General features: G+C 36.0%; 1 protein-coding gene across 45 annotated transcripts in view; it reads left to right on the plus strand.

The window, feature by feature from the left end:
* Window positions 1-15,085, plus strand: part of RAPGEF6 (Rap guanine nucleotide exchange factor 6) — a 240,722-nt gene that overhangs the window by 77,585 nt on the left and 148,052 nt on the right. For 40 of the 45 annotated variants that reach the window (XM_035290921.3, XM_035290932.3, XM_035290926.3 and 37 more), the window contains one exon: window positions 8,077-8,146. The exons of the other annotated variants lie outside the window; for them this stretch is intronic. In XM_035290921.3, coding sequence (XP_035146812.1) covers window positions 8,077-8,146 — 70 coding nt within the window. The remainder of the gene's footprint in view (window positions 1-8,076; window positions 8,147-15,085) is intronic. 45 annotated transcript variants of the gene reach the window in all.

Genomic DNA, 15,085 nt, shown 5'->3' on the forward strand with positions numbered 1-15,085 from the left:
AGATAACAAATTTGTAAGTGAACAATAAACCAAGGAAGACTTCACAAGAGAAATTAGAAAAGATTTTGAACTAAATGGAAGTGAACACACATAAAAATTTATGGGATACAACTAAAGCAGTCCTTACAGGGAAATTTAGATAATACTTTTGAGAAAAGAATGATCTTGATTCAGTTACCTTGAGTTTTCATCTTAAGAATGGAAAGAACAGAGTATACTCAAAAGCAAGCAGAAGGAAGGTTCAAGAGGACATCAGTGAAATTGAAACTCACAAAAGTAATAGAGAAACATCAATGAAACAAAAAGTTGGTTCTTTCAAAAGGTTAACAAAAGTTGATAAACTTTGAGTCAGAGTAACCATAAAAAAAGAAAGATTATACATTTCCAAAATCAGGCGTAAAAGAGGGGACATTACCATCCTAATGAAATTTAAATTTTAAAAAGGATTTTTTTTTTTTGAGACAAAGTTTTGCTCTTGTCACCCAGGCTGGAGTGCAATGACATGATTTTGGCTCACTGCAAACTATGCCTCCCAGGTTCAAGCGATTCTTCTGCCTCAACCTCCCAAGTACCTGACATTACAGGTGCACACCACTATGCCAAGCTAATTTTCATAGGTAGAGACGTGGTTTCACCATGTTGGCCATGCTGGTCTCCAACTCCTGACATCAGGTGATGCACCTACCTCAGCCTTCCAATGTGCTGGGATTATAAGTGTGAGTCACCACACTTGTCATTCAAAGAAATTTTGTGAACAACTTCATGTCAATAAATTGGGCAAATCTTGCAAAGACAGACATTACAAAAAAGTCTCAAAAAAGAAATAGAAAATTTGAGTGCAAAGAGAAGTCTAGGCCCAGATAACTTTACTGCTGAATGTTTTCAAACATAAGCAGCATAATTACATATATTCCAAAAGAGTTCGTATAGGGTAAGGGTAGAGAAAATGCTTTCAGCTCATTTCTGTGGGTCCAGTACTACTGCTACTAGTACTAGCCAAAGATCTCAAGAAAAGAAAATTCCAGATTATTCTTCCTCATGAATATACATGCAGAAATTGTTAACAAAATGACAGGAAACACAATCCTGGTGTATATTTTTAAAGTATTTTATATCATGACCAAGTTGGGATTATCCCAGGAATGGAAGATTGGTTTGGCATTTGTAAGTCAATTAATCCAGTATACTGTATTAATAAAATAATAGGTAAAAACCACATGAATCTTACAATAAATATAGAAAAAAATACATCTGAGAAAAATCTGAAACTCATTTGGAATAAAGTATTTGAGCAAACTAGACATACAGAAGGGAACTTTCTGATATAGGGCATGTATAAAAATTTTATTGTTACTCTATTTTCGTTTTAATTTTTAAATTTATATTCCTGATTCTTTTTTTTTTTCTTCCCTGTTTTGAGACAGTCTCATTCTATCACCCAGGCTGGAGTGCAGTGGCATGCTCATGACTCTCTGCAGCCTGGACCTCCCATGCCCAAGTGATCCTCCTGCCTCAGTCTCCTGAATAACTGGGACAACAGGGGTGTGCTATCATACCTGTCTAATTTTTGTATTTTTTTTTGTAGAAATGAGGTTTTGCCATGTTGGCCAGGCTGGTCTCAAACTCCCTGAGCTCAAGCTATCTGCCAGCCTCTGCCTCCCAAAGTGCTGGGATTACAGGTGTGAACCATTATGCCTGGCTCTCATCCACTTGTAATTAGTTTTTGTTTATGGTGTTATATTAAGAACTTCACCCCCTCTGCCTTTGTTTCTTGTTGTTGTTCTCCATTTATAGGAAAGATTATCTTTTCCCATTGAATTCCTTTGGTACCTTTGCAAAAAAATCAGTTGAACATGTATGTATGGGTCTCCTTTTGTTCTCTATTCTGTTTTATTGATCTGTAACTTGATTAAATACCACATTATCTTGAGTACTCTAGCTTTAATAGTATGTCAAAGTCTGATACAATAAATATTTCAACTTTGTTCTTATTTTCCAAAGTTGTTTTAACTATTTTAGGCTCTTTACATTTCCATGTAAATTTTAGGGTCATTATGTCAGTCTTCCAAGACGACTCTCTGGGATTTTTATTGTGATTGTATTGAATCTGTAGAACACATTTGAGAGAATTGCCATTTTTATCCATAAACAAGATGTATCTCTTTTTAATCAGGTCTTCTTCAATTTTTCTCAGCAGTGTTTCAGTTTTTAAATTTGTAGCTTTGTAGAAGTCTTGTATGTATTTTGATAAATCATCATTTTTCTATTTTTAATGCAGTTAAATGATTTTTTAAATTTCTGATTGTTGCGAATATACAATAAAGTAATTGATTTTTGGGTATTGAGTTTGTATTCTTCAATCATGATGAATTAATATATATTTCTGAAGCTTTTTTATAAGTTTTACTTTATATACAGTGAATTCACTATATAAACAGTAATTCAGGAACTCAAATAATTAAGAGTTTTTCTTTATATTAGTGCCCCCCTAGCTAATAAATTCAGAAGGAATGATCAAAACAAATACATATTTTAATAGCCCTAATAACACTTTCAATCTACATACTTATAAAAAAATGCTAAAACTTATAATGAAAAATTAAGGGGAAAAACTTTATAAACTGTGGATCAAGTTGACACCGTCTGAAGCTACTCACCAATTTTAACATTACTGATAAATGGAACAAACAGACTTACATGTCTGTGTATGTGAATTGATAGAATATTGCATTAGATCTTTTTTATATCCTGTTTTACTCTCTGTTGTGTTTATATTTATCTTTGCTTTCTTGAACATTATGAAACATACATAGAAATAGCTGTTATAATATTGTTGTCTGTTGATTTCCATACTTATTATGATAGTTCTTGGTCTATTTTTATTGATTGTTTTTTCTCTTTATTATGGGTTATATTTTCCTGTTTCTTTGGGTGCCTGGTTTTTGTTGTTGTTGTTGTTTCTTTCTTTATTGATGTCATTGTGAATTTTATGTCACTGGGTTCTAACTTGTACATCTTTTTAGGTGGTATTGGATTTTGTTCTAACATACAGTCTAGCTAACTGGAATCTATTTGATTGTTTTGAGGTTTATCTTTTAAATTTATATGTGCAAGTACAACACTTTAGTACTATTTTATTATGTTACTAAGGAAATACATTTTTGAGGACCCTACCCAGTGCCCCATGTATTATGTCATCTTTCCACTGTGACTCTTAGGTTTGTTCACACATCTCCAGAGTACTCACTCAGAGAATCAGGAGGACCTTTCTCCAAGGCATATATGCACACATATGCTCATGCATATTCTTGTGCACAGTCTTGTTCTCTCTGTCCCTTGCTCTTTGCTGCTCCATCTTTTCAGGAACACTGCATTGCAGATTCTAAGCATCTTCCCCTGTCATCCACATCCTAAAACTCTTTTCAATTCAGCAAAATTTTCAGGCTTGTTGGGCTTCTCTATTCTTGCATTGCAGCCTAGAACTTGCCTGTAGGTGGTAAAATGGCATATTGCAGAAATCATCTTGGTTTTTTTTGTTTTCTCTCTCAGGAATTACAGCCCTGTCCTGCCTTCTTTTCAGTGTCTTGAAATTGTTGTTTTATATATTTTGTCTTCATTTCTGTTTTTGTCCTCAGGTGGGAGAGTAAATCCAGTCCCTGTTAGTCCATCTTCCATGAAAGCAAATTTTTACAGATTTCCTTTTTTTTTTTTTTTGTGGGGGGGAGGAAGGCAGGAAGGAAGGGAGGAAGCGGGGAGGGAGGGAGGGAAGGGAAGAAAGGAAATCAAGCAATGAAAGAGACATTGCCGACCTGGATCTAGAGGTTTACAAGTTGATTTCTTTTTTTTTTTGAGAGAAGGAAAGAAAAAAAAATAATAAGTAAAGGAGAGGAAGAAAGAGGAAGAGAAAGAGGGAGAGTAAATGGAAATATTGCTTTATTTTGAAAAAAATTGGGTATTAATAATGGCCAATCAATGTTTCATTTAAACTAATGGGTAGCTGTGCTGTGGTATTGACAAGAATGTATATTTTGTGTATTTGAAGTGGAGAGCTCTATAAATATTTATTAAGTTTACTTGTTCTGGATCTGAGTTCGAGTCCTTGATATCCTTATTAATTTTCTGTCTCATTGAATCTAAGTCTCCTATCTGGGTGTTAGGATCGTTAGCTCTTGTTGTTGCATTGATGCTTTTACCACTATATCTTTGTTGCTTTAAAATCTATTTTATCCGATACAAGAATCGCAACTCCTGCTTTTTATTTATTTATTATGTATTTTTGCTCTCCGTTTGGTTGGTAAATCTTTCTCCATCCCTTTGTTTTGAGTCTTTGTGTATCCTTGCATGTGAAACAGGTCTGGATGTAACATGCTGTTGGGTTTTGGCTGTGTCTTTTGATTGGTAATTCAGTCAATTTAAATTTAGGGTTACTGCCATTTGATGTTGACTGGCTGTTTTATCCATTTGTTGGTGTAAATTCTTCTTTATGTTGGTGCTCTTTACTTTTTGGTGTATTTCTAGAAAGGCTAATACTGGTTGTTTCTTTCTGTGTGTAATGCTTCTTTCAGAAGCTCTTGTAAAGCAGGCCTGGTGGTAATAAAATCTCTGAGTTCTTGCTTGTTCATAAAAGATTTTATTTTTCCTTCAGTTGTGAAGCTTAGTTTGGCTGGATATGAAATTCTGGGCTGAAGGTTCTGTTCTTTGAGGATGTTGAATATTGGCCCCCACTCTCTTCTGGCCTGTAGAGTTTCTGCCGAGAGATCTGCTGTAAGTCTGATAGGCTTGCCTTTGTGGGTAATCTGACCTTTCTCTCTGGCTGCCCTTAGTATCCTCTCCTTTGTTTCAACCCTGGTGAATCTAACGATTATGTGCCTTGGGGTTGCTCTTCTTGAGGAATATCTTTGTGGTGTTCTCTGTATTACCTGGGGTTGAATGTTGACCTGCTTTGCTAGTTTAGGAAAATTTTCCTGAATAATATCCTGAAGGGTATTTTCCAGCTTGGATTCATTCTCTCCCTCGCATTCAGGTACACCTATCAAACGTAAATTTGGTCTTTTCACATAGTCCCACATTTCTTGGAGACTTTGCTCATTCCTTTTTATCCTTTTTTCTCTAATCTTTTCTTCACGTTTTATTTCATTAAGTTGGACTTTGACCTCTGATATCCCTCCTTCTGCTTGAACAATTCGAGTGTTTAAACCTGTGCATACTTCTCGGAGTTCCTGTATTGTATTCTTCAGTTCCATTAATTCACTCATACTCCTCTCTAAGTTGTCTATTCTCAATAGGATTTCATCAAACCTTTTTTCAAAGTTCCTAGTTTCTTTACGTTGGGCTACAACATGTTCTTTTAACTCACCGAAGTTTGTTATTATCCATTCCTTGAAGAGTGATTCTGTCATCAGGAGGCGCTTGTTCTCCATCAAGCCTTGTTCCATTGTTGATGTGGAACTGTGATCATCTTTAGAGGGAGAGGCGTTCTGACTTTGAGTATTCTCAGCTTTTTTATGCTGGTTTCTTCCCGTCATTGTAAATTTATCCTCCTGTTGTCTTTGAAATTACCAACTTTCAGATTAGGTCTCTTGAGTGGACGTCCAAGTTGTTAGTTCCCAGGGCCAGAGCAGCGGCGTTAAAATTGATGGTGCTTTTCTGCCCAGGATTCTCCTGTCGGGCTTCCTTCTTGTTTCCGTAGTAGGCGACTCTGCCTTCCCAGGGCTCCAAACCTCGGTCAGAAGGGGAACCGGTCCTGTTTACTCTGCGCCGAGCGTCGAGGTGCTGGCTGAACCGCTGCGCCGACCACGAGAGTCGTGCTGGCGACTCGTGTGTTTCCACCACTGGGGGATCTTCTGCTCCGTGAGCGACCAGACTTTGTCTGAAAGTGTGGCGTCCTCTAGTTCTCGGCGCCTTCCCTGAGAACTGCAATCCCCGGATGTTAGCGATCGGCCATCTTGGATCGTTTTCTCCCAGATTTCCTTTTTTAAATGTATTAGGTGATATAAGAATTTCAGGAAGCAAAAGATAAAGATCTTCTTAAGAAAAAACAAGTGAGGCCTGGTGCAGTGGCTGACTCTTATAATCCTAGGACATTGGGAGGCCAGCATGGGTGGATTGGTTGATCCCAGGAATTCAAGACCAGTGTAGGCAACATGACAAAACCCCTGTCTCTACAAAAAAAAATTTAAAGAATTAGCCGGGCCTGGTAGTGCATGCCTGTAGCCCCAGCTACTCAAGGTTGATAAGAGAAGATCACCCGAGCTCAGGGACATTGAGGCCAAAGTGAGCTGTGATTGCACCGCTGTACTGCAGCCTGGGTGATCACAGAGTGAGATGCTGTCTCAAAAAAAAAAAAAAGGAAAAGAAAATAAAAAAAACATGAATAATATTTTGGCTATGTTCAAAAGTTATTTTGTTTGGATTTTGATTAGAACTTTATTAACTATTGTTTGTACAGAACCTTATACTTTGGGAAATTGACATTTTAAAATATTGAGCCTTCCTATTAAGGTATGTGCTGTGTTACTTTAAGCCTTGTTTCTAGTCCATCAATAAGGTTGTATAATTTTCTTTATAAATGACTTATATATTTATTAGATTTTTTGGTATTTTATCTTTTGCTTGAATGATTAATTTTTTTCCTCCTTTAATTATTTTGGAGTACTATTTATATATTTTCTTTGCTCACTGATACTGCACTAAACTTTCAAATATGATATTTTTGGTTGCTGTACCATTATTTTAAGTGCACTATGCATATTTCATATGTAAGTCATTTGTGTCTTGGTGTATTTAACAGGGTTTTTTTTTATTCTCCATTTAAAAAATTCAGATTATCTTTCAAAATGAAAACTTACCTTTTTCTCTGTGGTTGCTTTCTTTTTTGTTATGCTGAGAAGTCATTCTCAGACCAAGAATATAAAAATACATTTTTAGTATTGATCCAGCTTTAGTTTTTTTTCCAAAGAGCTATGACTCCAGCCCTTTGTTTTAAGAAGTCATCTTTGTGTCTAAATACATATCTTTATGTATAATTGGTACTTCATGTTTGTGGGTTTCACATCCGTTATTTCAAGCAATTGCTGATCCTGGAAAAAAAAAAAATGGATGGTTGCATCTCTACTAAGCATATATAAATGTGTTTTACATGTGGTTATTTCCTAAACAACAAAGTATAACAACTATTTATGTAGCACTTTCTCTGCATTAAGTATATTAAAAATCTCAAGATGATTTAAAGCATATGGATGTACATAGGTTATATACAAATACTATACCATGTTATGTTAGACACTTGAGCATTGGTAGATTTTTGTATCTTTGGGGGTTCTGGAATCAATCCAAGTTGGATACCAAGAGACTACTCAAGAGTGAATTTTTTTTTTTTGAGATGGAGTTTCGCTCTTGTTACCCAGGCTAGAGTGCAATGGCGCGATCTCGGCTCACTGCAACCTCAGCCTCCTGAGTAGCTGGGACTACAGGTGCGCACCACCATGCCCAGCTAATTTTTTGTATTTCTAGTAGAGATGGGGTTTCACCTTGTTGACCACAATGGTCTCGATCTCTTGACCTCGTGATCCACCCGCCTTGGCCTCCCAAAGTGCTGGGCTTATAGGCGTGAGCCACCGCACCCGGCCAAGTGTGAATATTTTTAAAGGTTTTTTTATTTTTAATATCGGTTGTCTTAATAGTGCTCCCAAAAGATTATAATAACTTACTTTTATAAAACATGGGCTAATTGTGTTATCACTGTTATTAGGTTTTTATTAGGTTTCTTTTTTTCTTTGCTCAACACATATTGACATGTTAAAAATTTAAGATTAAACAGGTATCTTTTATAACTAATTTTAGGGACTAAAGGCAGAAGTTTAAAGAATTTTCATACACTATTGAAATCTGTTATATCTGGACAGTTAAAAAAAGGTTTCTTGTTTCTTTGTTTTTTCTTTTTTAGAAAATCTTAATATAAGTGACAAGATCAGAATTTCTTGGCTAACATCTCAGGTTTTTTTGTTGTTTTTTTTCCTATATTGGTATATTTTATTTATAACCTTTGCTAAAGAAATTGTTTTTCTGTTTTTATAGTTTTGGTAAGCAGTTTGGAGGAAAAAGAGGATGTGATTGTCTTGTATTAGAGCCTTCAGAAATGATTGTGGTAAGAGCTTTAAAGAATGCTGAATTGTTTTTGATATGCTTCAGTTTTAACTTTACATGTAGTAGGCTTTTAACACTTAAGGAGGTTTTATTACTATGACCTTTTAGAGGTTTTATCAAGTAGCATCAGTACTATCTATCAAGTTTATCTGTTTCTGTTTATTGAGACTTCTTTTGATCCTCAAGAAGTGTCAAACATGATACACTTATATATAACATGTTGCGCATTTGGCATTTTTTTACCCTTGTACCAGAAAATTAAAAGCTTTTAAAAGGGGGCCATGATTTTTCAAGTGTTTTTTTTTTTTTTTTTTTGGTGATGGAGTTTCGGTCCTGTTGCCCAGGCTGGAGTGCAGTGGTGCAATTTCAGCTTACTGCAACCTCCACCTCCCGGTTTCAAGCAGTTCTCCTGCCTCAGCCTCCTGAGTAGCTGGGATTATGGGCACCTGCCACCACACCCAGCTAATTTTTGTATTTCTTTTTTTTTTAATTAGGGAGAGGGTTTCACTGTGTTGGCTAGGCTGGTCTCCAACTCCTGACCTTAGGTGATCCACCTACCTTGGGCTCCCAAAGTGCTGAGATTACAGGCAGGAGCCACTGGGCTCAGCCTCAAGTGATTTCTCCATTCTTACTCAATTTACTTTCTCATTCAATTTTTCCTTTTCAATAAGCTTTGAATTCTATAGTCTGTGTCCTAGACTAGAGCGAATGAAGTAGAGAAAAGTAAAAAGACATGCAATTAGATCCAAGTAAGAAATGGTCTTAGTATTTTCACTTTTAAATTGTTTAAGATAAAGTTTTATTTAAGGGTGTTTTTAAGGAATAATTCTTTATTTTTTCTTAGAAGAGCAAAGTAGTTAATGTAACTTTAGAATATGGTTTTTGTTTGGATAGTTTTTTGTTTTGTTTTAAATATTAGAAGAATCAAGAACACAGCTCCCTTTTACCTTGTTCTAAGACGAACTTACTAGAAAATGGCATATGCTGAATGGACTCATTGTCCTACTAAGATCTCATGTAGATGATCATGTCATCTGATTATATTTGTTGAGAAGAGAAATTGAGTTCTTAATGAAGCATTTTAACGTAAGGGCTCAAAACTAAGCTGCTTTTGCATTTTGTGGTGCTGTAGTCAGATTGATATCTTCAAATAGTTTGTTTTCTATTTGAAGATCATCTTCAACTGGATCATCTATATAACCATGAACTCACTATCCCTAATTTTATGTGAACAACTGGATTTTAAACTCCTACAGGGCAAATATTATGTCTTATTCCACTTGTATCTCCCACAGTATTGCAGATTGCTGCCTGCATAGTATGTATTCAGTGAACGTTTTTTGAATTCAAGTTTGTTCAAGGATGGAGTATGTATTGATTCATATTTATTTTCTTTAAGTACTGAGTATATGGGATTCCTATTAGAGCCTCAGAATTCTTTCTTTTAAATGTATGTATTGAGGAACATGGCAAGAAAACTCCCCAGGCAGTATTGATTTTCTCACTTTACAGTTCATGTATTTTTTATTTCTCATAATATATGCAGAAGATTACTGCTTTTACTTGAGTGGTATATACATCCTGTTTTAGTGCTTATTGTACATTATGTAATATTTTCATATGAGGAAGAAGAGGAGAAATCATAGACATAGCTAGAAGTGACATTGTTGGAGCAATTGATGAAATCCAAATATAGACTGCAGATTGGATAATATCAAGTTCCCTGAGTTTGATAACCATACTGTGGTTCTGTAAGACAAAATTCTTGTTGTTAACAGATATATGTTGACATATTTTGGCATTAAGAAGCATTATATCGCCAATTTATTCTTCAGTGTTTCAGAAAAACAAGTATTTTTAAAAGCCACATCAAGTACATATATTTATGTCTGCTAATTTTTAAATTCCAAAAATTTAATTAAATTTATTGATGATTGGTATAGTCTTAAATGCTTTATGAGTTATAGGAGAAAACAATCCAAAATAGGTGAAATTTTTCAGAATTGTTAAAAATGCCTGGTCAAGGTATATCAAATGGTTTTGTCTATTTTTACAAATTTGAATAACTCCACTGGTGATTGGAAATGTCTGTTACTTAACACATTCTTGATTACCTGATAAGTTAGTCATCTTAATCTGACACATTATAAAGTAATCTCCTTGTTTTAACTTTTTTTTTTCTTCAAAGAAACAGTCTTGCCCAGAGTGGACTGTGGTGGTGTGATAGCTCACTGCAGTCTTGAACTCCCGGGCTCAAGCGAGCCGCTTGCCTAAGCCTCTCGAGTAGCTGGTACTACAGGTGCACGCCACTATACCCAGCTAATTTTTTTGTTGTTGTTGTTGTTGTAGAGACAGTCTTGCTATGTTTCACAGGCTCATCTCGAACTCTTGGTCTGGAGCAGTCCTTCCAACTCCATCTCCCCAAGTGTTGGACTTACAGGTGTGAGGCACCATGCCTAGCCCAAAGTATACTTTTAGGTAGAAGCATTATTTAATGTAAGAATGGTGTATACTGATAAAAGGTTAATTGTATCAAGGTTAAACAGTACTGAAGCTTTACACGCCTTGAAAATATATAAAACAAAAATTGTCCTTAGTAAAATGAGAACTAAACAAACACATAATCACAGTGGGAGATTTTTATTTTTATTTTTTGTGTGTGTGTGATGAAGCTTTGCTCAGTCATCTAAGCTCAAGTGCAAGGGCAAGATCTCAGCTCACTGCAACCTCTGCCTCCCGGGTTTAAGTGATTCTCCTGTCTCAGCCTCCCAAGTAGCTGGGATTACAGATGTGCCCCACCACACCTGGCTAATTTTTGTATTTTTAGTAGAGACAGGGTTTCACCATGTTGGCCGGGCTGGTTTCGAACTCCTGACCTCGAGTAATCGTCTTGCCTTGGCCTCCCAAAGTGCCAGGATTACAGATGTGAGCTGATGTTCCTGGCCAGGAGATTTTAATATACCTCTAAAGTAGCTGACAAAACACGCACCAGGAATCAGTAAGAATATTGAGGATTTGAACCTCATCATGTACACGTTTTACCTAAGAGACGTACAGGGAATACTACACTTGTCAACAACAGAATATGCCTACTTTTCAAGTGCACATGGAATGTTTCTTTTTCTTTTTTTCTGTTTTTGAGACAAAGTCCCACTCTGTCACCATGCTGGCGTGCAGTGGCTTGATCTCAGCTCACTGCAACCTCTGCCTCCAGGGTTCAAGTAGTTCTCCTACCTCAGCCTCCCGAGTTGCTGGGACTACAGGTGTGTACCACCATGCCCAGCTAATTTTTGTATTTTCAGTAGAGATGGGGTTTCAGTATGTTGGCCATGATGGTCTTGATCTCTTGACCTCGTGATCTGCCCATGTCAGTCTGAGGTCTGGGATTACAGGAGTGAGCCACTGCGGCCGGAATGGTTTTTTAACTTGACCATATGCTGAGACATAAAGCAAGTCTCAAGTTTTCAGGATTTAAAATTTTATAGTTTCTGACCACCATGAAATTAATTTAAAAACCAATTATAAAAACACAGCTAAAACAAAATACTTAAAAATTCAGACGTATGTTCTAAATCGCTTGCAAAAGAAGAATTACTTAGAAAATTAGAAAATATTTTGAATGAATAAATGTGACATATTAAAATGTGTAGAATTCATTTTAAGCCTTTCTTGTTATGAAATAAAAACCCTAATGCTGTAAGAGGAAAGGCTGACAGTGAGTTAAGTATCCATATCAGGAAATTAAAGAGCAGCTTATGAGTAGAAATCACAAACCAAGAAGTAATAAAGATCAATATAAGAATAAATACTGGGCCAGGCACGGTGGCTCACGTCTGTAATCCCAGCACTTTGGGAGGCCGAGGCAGTCGGATCACAAGGTTAGGAGTTCAAGATTAGCCTGACTAGCATGGTGAAACCCCATCTGTACTAAAAATACAAAAATTAGCTGAGCATGGTGGCGTGCGCCTATAATCCTAGCTACTCAGGAGGCTGAGGCAGGAGAATCGCTTGAACCCAGGAGGCGGAGGTTGCAGTGAGCCATGATTATGCCACTGCACTCCAGTCTGGGCGACAGAGTGAGACTCCGTCTCAAAATAAGTAAATAAAATAAATAAATATCAGAGGCATAAAAGCAAACTTAGAATATTGAGGATTGACAAAGGACAAAGTTGATTCTCAGTAAAGACTAGAAAAATTTATTAACCCCTGTCAAAGATGATCAGAAAACAAAACATGTCATACAGTCAAGTATCAGGAATGAGAAAGGATACACTACTACGATCCAGCAAACATTTTAAAAATGCTAATAAGGGAGATGGCATTATGGAACGCTTAAAGCAAGTAAGTTTGAAGTTTTAGATAGTCAGATTCCTTGAAAAACACAAATCACATACACATAAAAACAGAGGATCTGCACAAGCCAGTATCTTGAAAAGAAAGTGAATCTGTAATTTATAGACCTTTTCATTTAGAAAATCAGACTCATGGCTTCACTGGTAAATTTTTCCAAATATTTACAGAAGAAATAATACTTAGCATCTAACAGGAAATAGCCTAGTTTAACTTTTATAACAAAGCCTAACAAGGGCATTTTACAAAAGCAATATTATAGGTTAGTATTTTTAAATGAAAATAGATGTAAAAATCTTAATATTTTAGGTAGTCGAATCCCACTGATATATATAGAGAATAAAGCAACATGACTAAATTGAATTTATTTCCAGATTTGCAAATTGATTAGCATTTGAAAATATGTGTGAAAATATATTCACTACATAGATATAATTAGAGAAAAAATTAGGTAATAATTTCTATAGATGCAGAAAAAGCTCTAATCAAAACTTATTGATGATTTTAAAAGCTTTTAACAAGCTAGGAAGAGAATGAAACTTTCTAAACCTAATTGTTACCTGCAGAAACCCTATAGTAAACACTGAAAACTTTCTCCCAACATTTGGGGAATATATGGGGAAAGCTCACCATACCAAAACTATTGGCTAGGAAATGCATTTAGGCAAGGGAAAAAAGAGATTGAAAAAAAATATAGAACTATGATTTACAGATGACATGATTTGTCATGTAGAAAATGATTTGTATGTAGAAAATCCCAAATTACCTAAACGTGAACTTTTGAAATATTTCAGCAAGGTCATTGGATACATGTTCATACACAAAAATCAGTTATACTTCTACTTACAAGCAGGTAGAAAATGGAAATTTATAAGCATCAAAACCATCTGTACACATCAGATTAAATGTAAAAAAGGTTGTAAGAGACCTTCACACAGAAAACCATAAAAAGTTGTTTTTAGATCTTCTTTAAATCAGTTGAGACATATATATTTATATTTGTGATGGAATCTTGCTCTGTCACTAGGCTGGAGTTCAGTGGCAGGATCGCAGCTCACTGCAACCTCTGCCTCCTAGTTTCCAGCGATTCCCCTGCCTCAGCCTCTTGAGTACCTGGGACTATAGGTGTGTACCACCACGCACAGATAACTTTTTGTAGTTTAGTAGAGATGGGGTATCACCATGTTGGCCAGGCTAGTCTTGAACTCCTGACCCTTTGATCCACCCACCTTGGCCTCCCAAAGTGCTGAGATTACAGGCGTGAGCCACTGTGCCCAGCCAATATTTTTAAGATAAAAATTATCTCAAACTTTGTCTAAAATTTAGTGCAATCCCCATCCTAATTCCAGCATATTTTTAAATAGTGATAAAGAAATTGATCTGTAACATATATGTCAGGTAAGGGAAGAAGAATACATTTATAAAAACTGTATGAAAAATACTTAAGCTGGGTGTTGTGACACATGCCTGCAGTCTCAACTATTCCCATCTGTGAATAGACACTGCACTCCAGCCTGGGCAACATAGATTCCATCTATAAAACTGACAAACAAAACACTTAAGATTAAGCTTAACAAATGTGCAGAAACAATGTTTTTAAATGCCCCCTGAAATAAAAAATTAAACTTGAACTAAAAGGCGATACAGTGTTCTTAGGTATGGAGTTAGCATCATAAGAATATTACTTTTTCTTAGTTTACATTATGAATTTAATGAAATCACAGTGAAATATACCATCAGGTATAGTGTTTATTTTGTGTTTTGCTTTTTGTGCCATTTAAAAGAATAAAAAAGCAAGAAGAACTAGAAGACACCTGAGAAGAGCAATTTTAGGGGAGCCATGTAAATCTTTTAATGTTCTACAAACAATTCAAAAGGAGAAAACTTTACTCTTTCCCCCCAAAAATAAATGATTTTAATATATGTAAAATTCTGGTATAATTGCACCAAGAATTATTATTTCTGGTGACTTTAAGAGACAGTATTTTACTTGTACATTCCTAAGGTAATATGTCCCCAAGCACAGAAAGAGCCAGTTGTCTCATTGTTGGTGTTACTAGTGGTCTTTTTTCTTTCTCTTTTTAGACAGTCTTGCTCTGTTGCCCAGGCTGGAGTGTGGTGGCATGAACTCGGCTCACTGCAACCTCTGCCTCCCAGGTTCAAGTGATTATCCTGCCTCAGCCTCCCAAGTAGCTAAGATTACATGCACACGCCACCACTCCCAGCTAATTTTTGTATTTTTTGTAGAGATGGGGTTTCACCATGTTGGTCAGGTCAGCCTCAAACTCCTGACATCAAATAATCCACCCACCTTATAGCCTTCCAAAGTGCTGGATTACAGGTGCGAGCCACTGAGCCCAGCCTACTAGTGGTCTTCTTACAGTTTTTTGTACAGTCATGCACTGCATAGCAGTGTTTTGGTAGTGACAGACCACATGTATGACAGTGGTTCCATAAAATTATAATAGTGTGGTTGTACTGAACTTTTTCTATGTTTTGATACAAAAATACTTTACATTGTGTTAAAATTACCTACAGTGTTCAGTAATATGTTTTACAGTTTGGTAGCCTAGGAGCAATAGGCCATACT

Source organism: Callithrix jacchus, chromosome 2 (genome assembly GCF_049354715.1).
Source record: "Callithrix jacchus isolate 240 chromosome 2, calJac240_pri, whole genome shotgun sequence".
Lineage (NCBI taxonomy): Eukaryota > Metazoa > Chordata > Mammalia > Primates > Cebidae > Callithrix > Callithrix jacchus.